Genomic DNA, 18,895 nt, shown 5'->3' with positions numbered 1-18,895 from the left:
AGACTGGACTCAATAGTTTCTAATGATTTCTAGTACAAGATGAGCGTTATGAAAATGTAAGAAAGTACAGTGTCCCTCTCAAAGAAATAGGCAGTCAACATGATGCACCAATGACTAAGTGGCTAAAGCCTGTCATTTTTAGCTATACTACCTAAAATGCTTTAGAGCTTCCGAAACAGTGGTCCATGGACCATCAGTGATCCATAAGCTTCATTCAGCTGGTCTGCAGCATGTCCATATTAAAAATTCATATTGATTTTTAATTGCTTCATTATGATTATGATTATTACACACAACAACCACCACCCATCTTCCAACATAGTGCATTACAACTGCTGCAACAGGCAGAAAAAATAATTAAGTGAACTGCCAAGACTCTTACTGCTTGGTAACACATTTCCATGGTAGAAGGGGCAAAGTGTGTGCATCGTGTTAATGGAGCAACTGCTTGTGTTAAATAATGTTAAATGTGCATGCGAAAGGGTGGAATTCAGACTATAATTCCCTTTGAAGCACACCCTGCCCCTATAAAGCTACTTCTGCTTTATTTGACTGCTTCTAGTTGGACCAAGGACATGATATTAGTCCAATCTTGTACAGTTTCTGGGTCTAACTCCCCCCCCCCTTAGGTCTGCCTAGATAGCGGCAATATGCAGAGATTTCAGGGTCAAAGGAAGCCACATCTCACATTACACTGCAGTGACTTTCTGGTCTGGATAGAAATGTCTAGAGGAGTCCACCACAGCTGTCCTTGGTTATCAAAGGACACTGTGTAGTGAAGATCCTGGAACAACATGAAAAACGTAGGCAGTATTGAGGGGCAGGATCTGGAGAGTCATCCATAAAGGACAATTAAAGTCAAGGGCAATTCATAACAGACATTTAACTGAACACGCCCCCCCCCAAAGTTAAGACTGACCATTGTCCATTATTGGAGCTGTCATACATTTAAAGAAATCTTAGGATATTTAATGGGTTAAGCTTCACTCAGTTAACGATTAATCTATTAAATCTGCATATTAATAAAGTAAACAGTCTGGGGAGGAGAAGCAGCATCCATTTCTCTGCTTTTAAGTGATACACACACAACATCCTATTAGCTGCAAATATTTTAAATAATTTCACAGAAAGCTCTAAACTATTTTTTTAAATAAAACCCGCTGCAAAATAAATCAGTCCAAAGGTTTTTTAACTGATAATTGACTAAACATTGCAGTTCTAGTTATTGTTTATTTATTAATTGAAAACTTTGGAACAGTGGGACATGGTGTTGGGTTCAGGGTGAATAATTATTCTGTAAATGGAAGGAGGCCTTATTTCAACATAAGGTGAAGTCTGCATCAAACCTATCAGTCATCACACGGGGTAAAGTCAAACTATTTATTAGCATAAAGCCAGACTAATTATTAGTGCTGTGTTTTAACAGTATGAAGCATACCAAGTAAATTGAATTAATAGTTATTGTTATGACAGTAATCATAATTATACACATACATTTCCACTTCCAGCATCTATTAATGGTCACATCTCATGATTCTGAAACACTTCATTAGCTTATATCATATGTTTGAAATTCAAGATCTTGCTGTCAATTCAGTCAGTTGCAAGTTTGGACAAAAATGACCTGTCCACTTATAGTGGCATGGGGTTAATCACAATCCCACTAATTGGCTTCAACCAAGTGCATACTTAAAGCCCTAAATTTTAAGAAATGGGGCTTGGTCACAAGAAACTGAGTGCAATATTTTAGGAACTGGGCGCTAACTAGAGAAATTAGACAAGGCCAAATCCCAACTGAAATTAGACAACTTAAGCACTTCCAGAATTTAAGCATGTACTATTTCCTCTGCGTATTGCCTACAATTTTTAGTTGAGCAAACACAGCTTGCAATCAGCTGGCTTTTTATATGTTTCCAAAGTTATTTCTGATTGCAGAGGGAGAGGAGAACCTGGCATGCTACTTATTAAGTGAGGAAAACTGTTCTGGAATCCTTGAAAAATAATACATTATGGTGTGCCACAATACTGTTTTTACGGGGATGGTTTTTAGACTATAACTGTACTTGTGGTTATTGCCTGCCAGGAAAATGGGTATTCTGACCTTTGTCCTTACTTCACTGAAAGATGGAAATTACTCAGTTTTCTTTGTACATTTATTTTCAAGCAGAATCTAAGCGCTGAATTTTTTTTTTAAAGGAAAAGAACTTGTTGCAAAAATGAACCAACTGTATTTATGGAATTTAATAAAAACACACCCACTGACTTTACAGTGCAACCTAAAATTTCCAGTAACTTTTCATATCCCAAATGCACCAGAGATCCTAGTAAATGTATAAAAAATACTGCACAGATTAGTACATTTTTAAAAAAGAAATTAGCTAAAGAAAAAAAAATATTGTTTAGCTTGTACATTTATAGGTAATAATTCATGTATGTGGTTTGCTTTGCAATCATCTATTTTATCAGTTGCATAGCCTGAGAAATCTTTACGAAGGCTGCTGGTGACCTGAGAAGAAGTGTTCCGTGCAAAAACCTAACATTCATATTTATTAGAATATGAATATTATTGACTGCAAGCTGCATATTTCTATCACCAGAAGACAGTTTGAACAACAAGTTAATTCTGCTGGTTGTTTGTTATTTTTTCCAGTCTGTTTTTCCATACATTTGTTTTAATGTATATTGGATTTTAAGGCAACCAGCTCATGGAATGTGCTTTGGTAAAGAAGAGTGGTCTTGTGAAAATCTTCACAACACACATTCCAGTCTAAAAAATGGGAATAATTGTGACCAACTGAACAAAGGTATCTTTGCTACATAAAATCTATTCTACCTCATACTCACAGGACTATAATTTCAGTCATCTTAATTCATTCTAGAACAATGATGTATATACAGTGGTACCTCGGGTTACAGACACTTCAGATTACAGACGCTTCAGGTTACAGACTCCGCTAACCCAGAAATAGTACCTCAGGTTAAGAACTTTGCTTCCGGATGAGAACAGAAATCGTGCGGAGGCAGCGGGAGACCCCATTAGCTAAGGTGGTACCTCAAGTTAAGAATAGTTTCAGGTTAAGAACGGACCTCCAGAACTACCGAATTTTTTGCTCTATAAGACTCACTTTTTCCCTCCTAAAAAATAAGGGGAAATGTGTGTGCGTCTTATGGAGCGGATGTAGGCTGCGCAGCTATCCCAGAAGCCAGAACAGCAAGAGGGATCACTGCTTTTGCTGCACAGCGATCCCTCTTGCTGTTCTGGCTTCTGGGATTCAGAATATTTTTTTTCTTGTTTTCCTCCTCCAAAAACTAGGTGTGTCTTATGGTCTGGTGCGTCTTATAGAGCGAAAAATACGGTAATTAAGTTCTTAACCCGAGGTACCACTGTATTTTAATAGCATTATCTTAATATTATTTAACATTGCTATCCCTCTCTTCTGAGCACTCAGATTTTAACTGTGAGCTTTTAAATTACCACAAACTCTGGTGGAAGCTCTTTTTAAGGCCAAATGATAGTCTGCATGCATGCATGCAAGCATGTGTGTGTACACACACACACACACACACACACACACACACAACACACTCTTGATACATGCTTTCTTTTTTTTTAAAAAAAATATCTCGGTTCACACCTCTTGACTCTCTTTAAATACAGTGGTACCTCGGGTTAAGAACTTAATTCGTTCTGGAGGTCCGTACTTAACCTGAAACTGTTCTTAACCTGAAGCACCACTTTAGCTAATGGGGCCTCCTGCTGCTGCTGCGCCGCCGAAACACGATTCCTGTTCTCATCCTGAAGCAAAGTTCTTAACCCGAGGTACTATTTCTGGGTTAGCGGAGTCTGTAACCTGAAGCGTATATAACCTGAAGCTTATGTAACCCGAGGTATAGCCATTCATTTTGAAGCCCAAACAAGACATGATGATAACTGTGAATGTTTAAATTTAATCTGCTGCGGGGTGGAATATAGAGTCAGGAACGAGGTGTGGCACGTGGGGCCGGAGGGTAGCTCTCTCCCTGTATCCCAAGGTCTTTATGAAAATTCCCTAAAGGTTCTATTCACCCCAGATACAAGCATGTTTCTGTTTTGTTTCTGTTTTATTATGTATTTTGTATTCCAATTTTGTAATTTTCTGTTGTGAACTGCCCTGGGATGTTCAGATAAAGGTGGTATACAATTGTAACAAAGAAGAAGAAGAAGAAGAAGAAGAAGAAGAAGAAGAAGAAGAAGAAGAAGAAGAAGAAGAAGAAGCTTCCAGCGGAGCAATGTCATAGGAGAGGGTGTTTCCAGCTACCCAACCCCTTTGCCCTTGAAACCTTACAAGAAGCTGCTGCAGGAGACTGACTGTGAGCAGCATCATGGAAGGGGTGTTTTTAGGACGAAGGTGAAATGGTGAAGCTCACATGTTATTTTTGCTGTTGTGATGCTGCTTGTTTAAGTAATCTTGTTATATTTATAGTATTGGATGTTTTGTATTGTAAGTTATTGTAAGTTATTGTATAGTATTGCATGTTATTATATTTTTGTTTCGCTATGTTATTACTAAATGTTATTTGTTTGAAATGCTTCCCTGTTTTTTGTGGCAAGTTGCTTTGAGAATGATTTTGTGTGTGTGGAAAAGTGGCATACAAATAAAATGAATGAATGAATGAATGATTGAATGAATGAATGGTGCCAATGGAATCTTCCCTCCCAGATGATTTCACTGGAACTGCTACATGGGCGAATGCATTAATAACCCTTGTCAAGTGCTTGGTTTCTTAAAGTCTAATCCTGGCAACATTGTATGCCGGGGAAAGCGTTATAATTTTTCCTACGACCAAGGTGCATCCTGTGCTGACTAACCTGGCACTAAATCCCATTTAATTCATTGCGTCTCATTTCTGAATAAACATGCAGTTTGCCAGCGGCTTTCTCCTCTGAGCAATAGCAAAAGCAAATTTTTAGGATTCCTAAAGTATGGCATTTGATATATCTTCTTATTTATGTGCAGTTTAATGAAAGCTTCATTTGTATCTGCAATAATAAAAAATAGAAGGTGCCAGCATAACATTATGATCTATGGCTGGTGTGGGCTGATCCCAGGACATCACATTACGTTAAAGCAGAAAAACAGTTCTTTGGCAAAAAAGGTTAAAAAAAAGAAAAGAAAAAAGATTATGGATGATTCATATTCAACAAAGCCTAAACACATTTCAGCTATCATAGGGCTAGAACTGTAACAGGATTGTGATGAATACACAGCACAGGGAGATAGGTCTGTTCTACTAGCAACAGTGCAGGTTGTCATTGTACCAACACAGCTGCAAGCTGCTACATGGCCCATTGCAGTTATACAAACATAGGACTGGGGTTTCAGTCTCTTTATTACCATTTTATTGGGATTCACTATTTTATGCAGTTCCAAGATCTTTCATATTGAAAACCTAATGCCAGCAAGGAAATGTGATTCAGTGATACCCTGACACAACCATCAGAGAAGCCCCCCCCCCAAAAAAAAACTACTAAAATGCACCCCAGTAGAGTGAGATCAATGTTTTCAATAATATGTTTGTAATCATGTAGCACCCCAACTGTCACAATTAATAATGTAGAAGTAATGGGTTAATTTAAGTGGTCTCTTGTTGCGTATACACATAAAGATCTATAGTGTAAGGAAAAAGAGGAAGGTAAAGAAAGAACAAAATGTCATTTTTATTTTTTATGTGGACATGTTCTTGCTTTCCATTCTGCTCTTGTAACAATTACTGTACTAGCCTCTCTGACAGAGTCAATAAATCGATCGGGATCTGATGCAGCAGCAAGGAAGGCTAATCCAATACACCATTATCTGCAGTGGAGGTTGGTGGGGGAGGTGAAAGTGGAGAGCAGAAAATCAAAAAGGAAAAGGAAAAAAATGTAGCCGAGAATGCATAGCTGCAGTTCGACTCTCTCATGTATGTTCGGCAGGACAATGGAGGTATATGGCAAAAAGAAATTGCAGCTGCGTAAGAGACGATTTTAAGCAGAAATCAGAGAATCTATAAACTTTGTAGTACTTTAGCTGGCCACAACAATCAAACACCAAACAGACAGTTCAGGGTGGATTTCTAGCCCCATTAATCATTAACCTGCACGGCTGACAAACCAATACCTTTCATAAAGAAAGTGCTATGAAGTTTAGAACTTCCTTAGAGATACAGTGCTAACTTGTTTTAAAGCTGCTTTGATCACCCATACAGTGTTTATTTTTATTTTTAAAGCTTTATTGATTTGACAATAAATCAGTATTTCTAACAATCCACTGGGAAGTACTTCCTTACAATTAATGAATATTCACAGAAGGACTAACAGTAGATTGTGCCATTAGTTACCACTTTCTTGGGAAGAGAAATGCCTTGCACTTAATCATGTCCTTCTTGGCGGGTGCTCTCTAGAATAATGATTCTTTACAATATTTATGGGAAAATCCACTGGGCTAGAACTTAAATACCAGAGATTCCGGACAGAACCACCATTTAGACTTCTTGCCTGGGCAGTAAACAACCGATTATATTCACTACTAATACCACAGGCACAATTTAAGATATGAAAGAAAACAGAAAACAGAAGAAAACAGAAAAGCTACCCATTACTTCCTTATAAATCTGACTTTAGTGCTATAGGAACAAAGGGACACCAGAAGCTGCCTGATGTGGCTAGATGAGTACAGTCTACACTGACAGACAGCTGCCTTCTAGGATTTCAGACAGGGAATATATCCAGTATTACAGATGCCAGGGATCAAACTTTGGACTGTATAGAAAGCCAATGCACCATCACTGAGCCATAGCCCTTCCCAATGTTATTCCACATTTATCCCTGGTAGGGTCTCCTTCCTTTAAATGCTTCATCATCCTCAGGACTTTTTTTAGCCAGAACTCACCAGAACTGAGTTCTGGCACCTCTTTGATGCGTTCTGACAGCTTTTGAGGTTGTGGCTGTGCGGAGCAATGATTGTGTTGGTGCAGTGGTTGTGGCTGTGGAGGTGGAGGTCAGCAGAAGGTGGGTGCTCAACAACTTTGGCTGCCCCCCCCCAAAGCTCAACTTTGGGTGGGTGCTCAGCAAATTCCCCCACCTCTTTTTCTAGGGAAAAACCCCCCAACCCTGATCATCATTCATATCCTGAACCATCATTTTTGGGATTTGGTCTGTGTCTCTGAATCTCTATGAACCAATGGCAAATTCTGTGTCCTTTGGCAATTTAACTATGGCACGGCTATTTGACCATTGGTTTGCCTTGCCCAGTAGGGACTGGCTGTGACACTCAAGGCTTTCATATAGGGGTGTTTCTGAGCCCTACCTGGAGACCCTTTCCAAGCACATTGTAGACTTTATAACCAAGATCTATCTGTCCCCATGTGTTGCTGTGGTAAGGGGGCTGTTGGCTCGGAAGGCAAACACTAAAGTAATTTTCTTATGTACTTGAAACTGTGTATTCACGCAGAGTTTGGGAGTCACTATGCTACTCACACACAGCTGTTTTTCCTTTTCATTTTCTTCAGGTGAGCAGTGGATGTACTTAAATCAGTGCTCGGTTGTTACAGTGGACTGAATGGTGGCCATTAAACTGAAACTGAGATGTCGTTAGTGGGTGGTTCCTCTGTCTAGCTGGGTGCTATGTGACCTGCTCTAGATGGGAGTCACAGTCACTCTGAAATTCTTAGTTTGGAGGTTCTTCTGGATCCACTCCTGTCACTTGAGGCACTGGTGGGCTTGGTACTGTGGAGTGTCCTCCACTAGCTTAGGCTGGTGTCCCAAGCTATGACCCTATCTGGGCAGAGATCATTTGACTTTAGTCATCTATGCTCTGGTAAGCTCAGAACTGAACTGTGCTTTATGTGGGACTGCCTTTGAAAATGGTTTGGAAGCTTCAGTTAGTGCAGAACACAGCTTGCCCAACTGTGTTATAATAAAACAGATAATAAAGCATCCATTCTATTCTAGTTACACTGGCTGACGGTACACTCCTGAGTTAAATTTTGCTGATTTTGACCTTTAAAGCTCCTCATGGCTCAGAACTCTAATAACAGCACTGGATTTAGGTCAGTGCTGGTGGTCGTCCTCCACCCCCGGGTGCTGAGATGAGTGGGCACAAAAAAAGTAGTTATTGCAAAAATAAGATATATTCAGAGGGAGGGGTCCTCGCTCAGGACACCATATTACCAAAGTCTGCCCTTGCAATAACTTCTGGAATGCTTCTCCCAATATTAACCTACCTGGACCCTTAGATCTTCATCTGAGGACCCTTTCAGATCCACCCTCTCAGGATAATAAGGGACAGGGCCTTCTCTGTTGTGGCTCCTCATCTGTGGAATGCTCTGCCTGGCATCTTTACTGATATTTCTGTATTGTATCAGGTAAAGATTTACATTTTGCCCAGGCCCTAAGTTGATTCTGTTTTAGTGTTAGTGTGCTGCCCAAGGTTGTATGGATTTATGGTTTTAAATATAAGTCACTTAGGGACATGTGAATATTAAGTTTTAATAATAATAGTAATTTATTTTCGGGGCTGCTAGTGATACCTGCGTCTATGTGCAGTTAAATCAAGTTCTTATCCTGCACAAAGCTTTGACAAATACCTGAGTATTTGCCACATATTAACAATACAAAACTGAGTGTGATATTTGTAAAAATAATAGTTTAGTTAAGAGAGGTTTAGGCTGCCTAAGGAGAATTACTTCGGAAGAAATTGGTCCATTCATTATATCTGCTCATTTCCAACCTTCACAATCATTGAATATAGGTTGGAATATAGAGTTGGAAGGATCATCAAGTCCAACCCCCTGCAATGCAAGAATATGCAGATGGACCATATGGAAACAGAATCTACAACCTCGGCGTTATCAGCACTACACCCTAACCAACTGAGGTAACACACAATAAATCAGAAGAAGTTTATTGTTCCTAATTTGCTATACAAATAAATGTCTGCAGTAACCCAAAAAGGGAAAAAGGAGGGGGGGGGGAGAGGAAAAGCTGCTTGAAAAACATAAAGCCAGCTTAGAAACATGAGCGTAGCCAGGATTTTTGTTTGGGGGGGGGAGCGAGACTTTGCTGGATGGGGCAGGATCTTTGTTGGGGGGGCAGAACCAATGTGATTGGTCAGTTAAGTAATTATATTGTTTTACTTGATCGGGGGCGGTGCGGTGCTCCCCCTTGGCTACGCCCATGCTTTGGGGTAGGGGGAAGACTCTTCGAGTTTAATTATATAGGAGGCTAACAGAATCCGGTTTCAAATCAAGTGCCTTACTCTAACATATATTTTTAAAAATATTTTATAGGCACATTACCAACCAAACAGAGTGGGAAGGTGAATGGGGCAATAATAAAGAAAACTTGAATAGTTTAACTGTCAGCAATTAAGCTGGCTCCAATCAAGAAAAAAGGTGATGAGTGTTGCTCTGAAAGAAGGGGCACTTGCCCATAAAATTAATCCCAAGTGTTATTATTTTAAAAGATATTTGTGGCATATACCTTCCTTGCACCTTCTATATATAGACTAAGTTCATATTCTTCCCATTTCCAAAGTGTTGGCTGCAAACTCCATAGTGGTATCAAACTTCCTTTAGTAGCTTCCCCAAGGTGAGAAAAATGTCTAAGCCCTCACGGACCAAGCTAGACAGAAACATCAGCTCCAGAAGTACTTATTCTTGTGCTGGAATTTAGAAAGGATAGAAAGTGAGAGTAGGGCCATGTGATGCATCATATGTTCCTAATCTCATGGTGAGATAGAAACCAAGGAAGGAAGTGATAGAAAACGTGGGGATTTTTCAGTGTCTTGTTGACTGTCCATGCAGCTGTTCCTGATGGCCTGGTGGAGAAGGACCACATAAATCACTATTCCATATGAACATGTTGTGGGAGGGGGGCAGTCAAGGTAGAGTCTGTAGTTTAGGACTCAGTAACTGGAGAGTCTGCCATTTCCGCTTGACTTTCTATAAAGGAGTTGCAACACTTCCAATATCACTTGGGTTGCATGTGGTACATTCCTTGGTATTAGATGTCAGGGGAAAGTGGACTGAATATTTTCAGTGGATGACTATCTACATGGGATAGTATTTCCTTTACAAATAAGACAGCTCTCTCTCTCCCCCCTCCTCTCTCTCACACATACAATTTCTCTCACACACCCCTTAATTGAAATCTGCAGCAACCCCAGCCCCTCAATTATTTGCAAGGTTTGGAAGAAAGAGAACATCTCCATTTTGAATTTAGATGTTGTACTAAAAGGAAATATCTGGTATAATTTAAAACTCAAGATAAACTGCTTGCAGGTTTTCGTTTTACCCCAAATTTCAGAATTAAATTATTTAAATCTTAACCAAAACAATTAATCATACCAAGGTTATCTAGTCAATAGAAATATGCACTATTGATTACTATCATGATCATAATTGTGTTAATTCTGCGTCAGTTTGTTTACAATTGCAGCCATTAGTGCTCAAACACTTAGTGTCTTGCTCTTTGAAGGCAAATTTACAATGAGTTGTTAAAATCGGACCAATGGAAATACGGTTTGTCTTGTCTACCCCTAAACAGTAAGAACAAATATGAAAATTATAGCATCCTAAGCAATCTGATCTGGAACCCCCATACAATCAAAGGGACTTACGTCTGTTTAAACAGAATCAAATTCAATGGGGCTTATTTCAAAGTAAGTGCGCACAGGGCTGCTGAAGTATTGAATAACTGAGCACAGGACTGTAGGTTCAAACAGCTTGCTTTAAAATACCTCTCTGCTTAAAGTTATGAGGCCACAAAATAAACATTACAATTTAAATGTAAAAGCATGTGAAAACTTTTCTTGTACATCTGTTAAATAGGAGGTACTTGAAGGGAGGCTGAGCGGTGGAAAAGCAGACAGCCAAGCGGCTTTCTACTGCCTAACCAATAAAAACAGACCCTGAAGAGTTAAAATATTCTCCGAGTTGCTGGTGTACTTTCTGTGACCTTGTTCAATGCGGAGAAGGCTTGAAATCCAACACAGTTTAACCACTTCTATCCATGTAGCTATAAAGGAGAGCCCTTACCAAACAGTGCAAATGGAGAAGTCAGCAAGAAAGCAGACAGTGCTCTCACAGTCTGAGTCCTGGAATATATCGATTTCATTACTGAGGGTAAGTTCACATGCTTTGTGAACATGATACAACTTGCAGTTTTCTGTGTGATGAACTGCAGCTACTGTTTGCTTGCTTGTGAAAAGCCATTTCTCAAACGGACCATCTTTAACCTCTTGTATCAGCTCACCTCAAGCTGGGGGAACGATAAGGTCCACTCATCCATGAGAGCAGTCCCGTTATGACACCTTCCACACCAGCAAGTTATACCCCAATGGAGGGGTGGCAAACCTGGGGCCCTCTAGACATTGTTGAACTGCTACAGGCCCTTTTTAAATTTTATTTAACAAAGTCTGTATACTGCTTACTCAATTAAAACAAACCTCTAAGGGGACTACAATGGGAAATTAAAAATATTCATTGAAAGTACCAATAAAAACAAACCAAGTCAATATATATACATTTTTCAAAAATGAATTAAAATCAGTAATCCTAAAACCATTATCTTTAATAAAATTACATGCTTGGGGCAGCTTGCGGAAACAAAAAGGTTTCTAGCAGGTGCCAAAACCAACACAGCAAAGGGGCCAGCCTAGCATTGAGAAGGGAGCCCCCCAAAGTAGGGTGCTATCACATTGAAGTATTGTATCACCTCTGACTTTTGGCTCTGTTGGCTGAGGCTGATGGGAGATTAAGTCCAACAACATATGGAAGACTCAGATTAGCCACCACTGCTCTAATAGCTATAGTTTGTAACATGAGATGTGGTAGGCTCAGAGTGCAGTAAGCTTATGGTGGTGAATTTGTTGCAAGGGCCACAATTAAGGTTAGTTTCTGCAGGCTACTCTCCTTACAAGTATGTTGCTACATGTCACAATTTGCTATTGTGGTTTTGGTAATTGTCACCAGACCTGCAAACCGGGAAAGGGAGGGGGTGTTTTGCAGTGAAATGGTGAATATCTGCACAACTCAGTGGTAAGCTGCTTCCCACAAACTACTTTCCACACTAAGCTAAGCAACAGTTGAACTGTCATCTTACCAGAAAATGGTATTTAAGACCATTGGACACAGGCTGTATTCCATGTGTGAAAATGGCAACAGAATAAAAACATTGTAGTAGGTGCTATTTGGTCCATGTTGTATGTTTCAGTTTTATGGAGGAAGAACAGAATTGCCGTTTGTCATAGGTCTTCATGCTAAATGATTATATTTGAAATTTCAATTGTCAAATGAAACCAAATGCTTCTTGCTCTTGACCTTTAAAACATTGTACGGTAACCATTACAACATTCTAAATAAAAGCTATGGTTGTCCTAAAGACAAATTCCTCTTGTTAATTCTTCCCTTCCTCATGATTATGGGATATTAAGTACAGCCTTAATATTTTTCAACATCTGGCTCAAATTAGTCGCTAACAAAACTGCCAACAACTATTTTCGTAATTGACAATTGGGAATTTGAAATGGCCCAGAAAAAGCACATTCAGTGTCCTTGTCTAAGATTAGTCTTTAAAAAATGGTCAAGCTTCTGATTCAGCTATAAAAAATGTCTTCGTAGGGTAGGGTTATTCCAACTTCACTGGGGTCAAACTAGTGTTGGCTGAATTCTTGATGCTCTTGGTGGTTTTTCACTTTTATGTTCCACTTGACACTGGAAACAAAATCTTTAAAGACATTTCTTTGACCTCCACAGTATCTTTGAGGTAACTTTGTGTTCTGTTAGCCACTCCTATGATCCCAGTCTCATAAATAATTTTCTCCCACCTGTAGAAATCAGATGTATTCCAAAATTCTTTCCTCAGTTCCTTTGTTAAAGTTCTGAATATACTCCGTATGCATCAATATGTTACACTGAGCAGCACTGAGGTTTTTGTGAAACTTTTTACTCCCTAAATACATATACTGAATATCAGTATAGCAAACCAGTTGGGTAAAAATATCCAGGGAAACTTGGGTCAAGTTATATCCTGTAAAACACACGCATACACACACGAGAGTATGTAGGTATTTTATAACGGGGCTTCTCTAATTTGATGAAGTAGCCAAACCTTCCTCTTCTTTGGGTGAAATTAGAAAATACCAGAAATGACTCTTTGGGAGGGATGTGTGTGTATAAGGAACTGCTTGTGGAATTTTTATTGCTGTGCAAGTGCCACAGCAGCTGCAATGAAGATGCTTGGTCTGATAATTTATGGGTTTTCTGTGCAGTCGAGAAATCATGAATCTTGGCGAAAACACCAGAACGCAAAACCATTATCTTCCATCTCAACCTAGATTCTGTGCTCTGCTTCCTCTAATGAATTCTTGATCCACTGGGTCAGGACTGTCAAAGGCAACATCACTTCCATATGTAATAAAAAGCCTTTAGAAACTGCTCTGAGTATCACCTGGCCTAACTGACGAGGTGCTGGAACAAGCTCAAACTCCCAAGTACATTTAAGTATATTTAATCAGAAGTATGTTTCAATTATCTGGACATATTTCCAAAGTACGTATGCTTATAGCTAGCCTTAGGCTAGTTTTTAGAAATGTTAATAATGTTGTTTTGGGCACTATCCATCACTCCTATTCCACTGGAGCAAGAGGTTTGAACTGGCAGAAGAGAACTTTCACCTCTTCTCCTTGGCAGCCCCAAACATGTCTTCAAAACCAGCTCCAGAGCAGAAGGAGACAAAACTGAAGTAGGGCTGTAACAGTGGAACTCCATTCGCACTACTTTGGATACAACCATATATGTCTCAGTCTGAGGGCTTTAAAAACAATTTAAAAAATAATCTGTAAATTTGGGTTAACACAGCATATGATGCATGAAGCAGCTGCTTTTAAAATATGGCTATTAATTTAAATGATCTAATAAATTCAACTGCTGACTCATGTTTATCAAAGAGAAAAAATGGCCCTGGGGTTCTTCTCTTGAAGATACAAAGTCCCTCTTGCACAAGAAAACAGTGGGCATGGTATAGCTCAGAAAGAGGGGAAAGATTAGTGTTTGAACACGTATAATGGCATGTGATGTACCGGTAAGTGTAGAAAACGGGACATTCTATACATTTTTATTTCCCTTATGGAAATGACCACAAGTGACCAGTGTCTTCGCTTGCCATAAAAGACCCTGAAAAAGTGGGCTGCAGGGGGGGAAAAAACAATTCTGTGTGTCAGAAAGAAAATTGTGAGTGTCAGAAAGACAGAATTAAAGTTTATAAGATTGAATTTGATTATAGCATTGTTGTCACAAGATTTTTTGGAAAAACAAAACATACAAACAAATACTGGCAATGACATTTCACTGTTACTCAGACCATGAAGATGAACTGACTGGTGGAGAGACACACGTCACTTTCCGTAGCAACACCAAAGTGCACCAAAGAGTTAACAAGCAGCACAGCAAACAAAGCAGAAGTCGAAAGCTTCCCACCTGTGTCTGTTGAGGGATATTTACAAAGCTTGGATCCCGTGGTCCAACAGTGACGAATCGGTTTGCAGGGGAGGTGCTGGGTGTCGAGTAGGCTGTGAAGGGAAGGGACACATGCGTTCAGGAAGCAGCACTAGATCACAAACAGACAACACCAAAAACAACACCGGTCTTGGAGCCACCTAAACAAATGCTGAACACAGAAATGAGCTCACGTTGGAGGGGTCAAGAATCTGACTTGGGGAAACTGGGTTTTGAATGATGGCAATATAAATATGGACATAATTGGGCAATAAGAAACAGTATTTCTTATCAACACAAAATGGCATGGTAAAAAAAAATCTGGGGTAAGACACACAAACTTTAGTGAAATAATTATGAAAAACAAACAATTTAAAAGAAGGGAAACCATTCATTCTATGGAGACCATGCCCTTAGTTACATCACTTTCTTCTAATATAATTGTTGATATTAACAAGATGGTGCCCATAGCTTTCAAAGTAACAGGCACAGGGTGCAATCCTATGTGTTCTCACTTGAGAGAAAGCCCCATTGTGCATAACGGCACTTACGTCTGAGTAAACACACCAAGGATTGTGCTGTAAGCCTTACAGAAGGTTAGTTAAGTCATCCAAAGATGCAGTGTGATTAAGCAGCCAATATACAGTCGTTGGAGAACTGCCATGATTTTGTGTGAGCTTTTCATCAGAGTACTATTGGACAGATGGCCAACTGTTCATATCCCATTAAACAATAAATTTCAATGGAACTACAATTTTTTTTAAAAAAAGCATTAGCACAAGAATTAGACACACATGATGTCTGATAACGCACATAGTATGTTGTGTGTACAGTATCAATCTAGCTTCCTTATGTATTTCACATGCAATGTGAAAGTTCTGCTTAAAATCAGAGAACCACTGCCAACCAGAGTAGACTTCCCGTCCCAAGGTCAGGAGGACTGTGAATCTGCCCAGCATCAGAAAAAAACCACCAATGGGACATGGTAGAACGGAAGGCACTATGATCTACCAGCAGAATGCTGTACTATGGTATATTCTACACTGTTCTATTAAGGTACATTATCCCACCTCAATCAACTGCAAAGCATCCCCTTGCAATGGAACAGAAGAGCTGGTTGAGAACAGGGCAAAATCTTATTTGCAGTGCTCAAATGCTCTTCAGGAGTCAATGTTTAGAAGGGGCTTTATTGTCTCCTGACCACAGGTGCTGTAAGTCACATTTTTATATAAGTTTCCAAATAATTATTGCATCTATAGCAATAAGTTTATAGCAAATTTTGAAGTCAAATCTTAATTATTTCTTTTTAGAAACTCTTTTTCTATTTCTGAATGTGTTTAGCAGCCATACTGTAAACATCGTCTATCGCATTAGGCTCTTTGTAAAGAAAAAGTAAATGTAGAGCAAATGGTCTCAGACCATTTACACAGCAGCAATTCATTTTGGCCCATCTGAAGAAAGCTTCTGAAATGAATATATTTTTAACATTACACTTGGAGATCAAAGTCACAAACTTTCTTCACCCTCAGGATCATGCTTCAAAAGGCATGATTATTAGAAAAACAGGAATAAAAAGACACAAGACAAAAGGAAATGTAATTTACAGGCTTTACCATGTCCAAACCTTCCCATCGCCAAAGTGTCTCCTATACCATTCAGGTAACAAAGGAATTACTGACTTCAGACTTCAGGTAATTACCGACCTCACAAGTCAATGAAGTCAACAATACTGATCTGCACTAAGTCTTTGAAGGTTAAGTATATTTTGTCTTCTAAGCTGTGTGAGATGATCAATAGACACATAGCTCCAGTGCTGCTGTGATGCAATAGAAATACCTGTTTTTATTAGGAGTATATGACCCATCTTTCCTTTTGCTATGCAATAGGGAGAAGCCATAGCTCAGTGGAACAGCATCTGTTTTATGCATATAATATCAAGTGCAACGGATGGCATTCCTAGCTGAATTATCCCACGTAGCAGAACTAGGAAGGATCTTTGCCTCAGGCCTTCTAGAGTTATTACCTATCAGAGTCTGCAATATCAAACTTGAAGTCTGAACTCAGTATATAGAAAGGTGCAAGTCACAAGCAACTTCTTCAGTATGAATTACTTTTAATTTTTTGTGGTGTGAAGGGTAGTCTTCAAATTCCTTACTTTTCTGGGAGAATGATTACTGTCAAAGAACTGGAGAGTCAACAAGGATAAATGCTGGCAAAGCAGAATTCCAGGCAGCAGTAATCTAATACAGCGTGCAGCTTCTTCCTCACAAGAAGGAAGGTATGTATGATATGAATAGCTACACTATTCTGATATGACTGGTGCTAACACTTAACTCCCTTCAAACACTTTTTTTTACTAAGATGCAAACAACAGAACTTGACAGGACACATCTGAAAGATCACAATTTTGCACTAGATCAACACCTTCTACCATAAAGCATGTTGCAAACATAAGAAAATGGGCTTGTGCCAGGAACGTGCTTTAAGTACCAAGGCCCCTGCATAAAGGAAATGAAAGATCAGCAGCATTTTACAGTTGTGGAAGAAGACCATATTCTTCTAAGAGACAAACGGCAAGTGTCTGGTAAACAGATCTGCTGGCTTTGGTGGCAGATTCTATCCGCTCACCTGATTTTAATTTTCCTCTTCTGCATGATACATCTACTATGTCCAATGTTAATTTATTACTGGTTTGTGATTATGGGAAATTCCCACCTGCAGCTCACAGGAAGATTCTCAGGAGGTAAATGTGGAGCAGCCTGTATCCTTGCATCAGACTCTACAGCTGTTCAACTATGGAAATTGGTCTGGACTATAGAATTCAGCATCCTGGGAATCATTTATTTATTTATTTAAAACCTGAGTTTCTTGCTCATAACGGCAATGAAGACACGTCTGGAAATTTGCATGGTGAAATTCAAGAAGCTCAAAGGGAACTAATAAGGACTACAAAGAGTGGGATTTCAGGTCTTGCATAGCTTCGTGCCTAAACGACTAGCAGAAGCTGAAATAAATTATGGACAATGTGAAAACAGGCTGAATTTATGCAGGTCACAAAACTGTGCTATTAGGTATTTTGTAAATTGGGTCTATTTTACATACGCACATGTGAAAACCCACTTCTCCAGGCCTATGCATAAAACAGAGCAAAATAAAACTCTTGTATCAAGAAAACCCAAGCTATGCATAAAGAAAAGATATATTCTGATGGTTTTGCAAGTGGCTGCTTCACACAAATGTTTCACCACAGGCAGGCACAATAATATTTCAGGCAGATTATTATGTACCCAGGATTCACCCACATTAGCCCAGTATGGAAAAATCCTTCAGCTAGATAAACTTTTACTAGATAGCCCTAGGAAGACATGATCCTCATCTTCCTGCCTGCCAAAGTAGGTGCTTATCTCAGTTTAAATAGTGTTTTTTAAATCTTCCTGTTGTTAGTATATGATTAACAGTTTACACCCACTTGGAGAGGAAAATAAAAATAAAGCCAACATGCGGGAATTCTTTATTTACTCATATGGACCTAGACACTTTTGAGAGCCAATGTGTTACACTGCAAAGAACATTGGGCTTCAATGAAGAGGCTGTGGTTTATCCTTTCTTTGCTCAGCTAACAACTCAACTGTTAGACCTGGATGACACATAGTTTCTTATGCTGATTCCAGACTGCAGCTATATAAAAGATATCACTCAGTTGGTAGAGAATGAGAGTGTTAATCTCAGGGTTGGATACTGAGATTCAGCTATGAGGGTCTTCTGGCAGTTCCCTCTTTGTGAGAAGTGAGGTTACAGGGAAGCAGGCAGAGGGCTTTCTCGGTAGTGGCACCCGCCCTGTGGAATGCCCTCCCATCAGATGTCAAGGAAAGAAACAACTATCTGACTTTTAGAAGACATCTGAAGGCAGCCCTGTTTAGGGAAGTTTTTAATGTGCTACAATTTTTTATAGAGGCTGTAAGCTGCCCAGAGTGGCTGGGGAAACCTAGCCAGATGGGTGGGGCATAAATACTGCATTTACTTGAGTCTAGTGCTCCATTGAATCTAATGCACACCTTAATTTTCGCAATGTAATTTGGCCCAAAAAAGGTGAGCATTAGATTCAAGTAAATACGGTAATAAAATAATAATAAAAATTAGGGGTTTGGGCTAAAAGATTCCTGCATTGAACTAGTTTGGACTAGATGTCCCTTGTGGTACCTTCCGACTCTACAATTCTATGATTCTTTAGTGCTGCAGTAATGTTACTTTTGCTCAATAGGGTGAAAACAGAATTCCATCTGTGGGTCCACACAGCCCCTAAGAAGTGTGCAACTTCACAGCAGTCTCATAATTTTGCAGCTCCATGGCAAGGCTAAAGTTGCTGCTCCCTTACTGAGTA

At 39.4% G+C, this 18,895-nt stretch overlaps 1 protein-coding gene across 18 annotated transcripts in view; it reads right to left on the bottom strand.

Annotated features, from left to right (window-relative positions):
* The window catches only part of NFIA (nuclear factor I A), a 443,145-nt gene that overhangs the window by 20,943 nt on the left and 403,307 nt on the right, over positions 1-18,895 (bottom strand). For 14 of the 18 annotated variants that reach the window (XM_083510336.1, XM_083510321.1, XM_083510334.1 and 11 more), the window contains one exon: positions 14,497-14,588. The exons of the other annotated variants lie outside the window; for them this stretch is intronic. In XM_083510336.1, coding sequence (XP_083366462.1) covers positions 14,497-14,588 — 92 coding nt within the window. The remainder of the gene's footprint in view (positions 1-14,496; positions 14,589-18,895) is intronic. 18 annotated transcript variants of the gene reach the window in all.

This window comes from Podarcis liolepis (assembly GCF_965112155.1).
Source record: "Podarcis liolepis genome assembly, chromosome: 6".
In the NCBI taxonomy this organism is placed as follows: Eukaryota; Metazoa; Chordata; class Lepidosauria; order Squamata; family Lacertidae; genus Podarcis; species Podarcis liolepis.
Note: the sequence above shows the minus strand (reverse complement) of the source record. Positions and strands in the feature narration are given on the sequence as shown.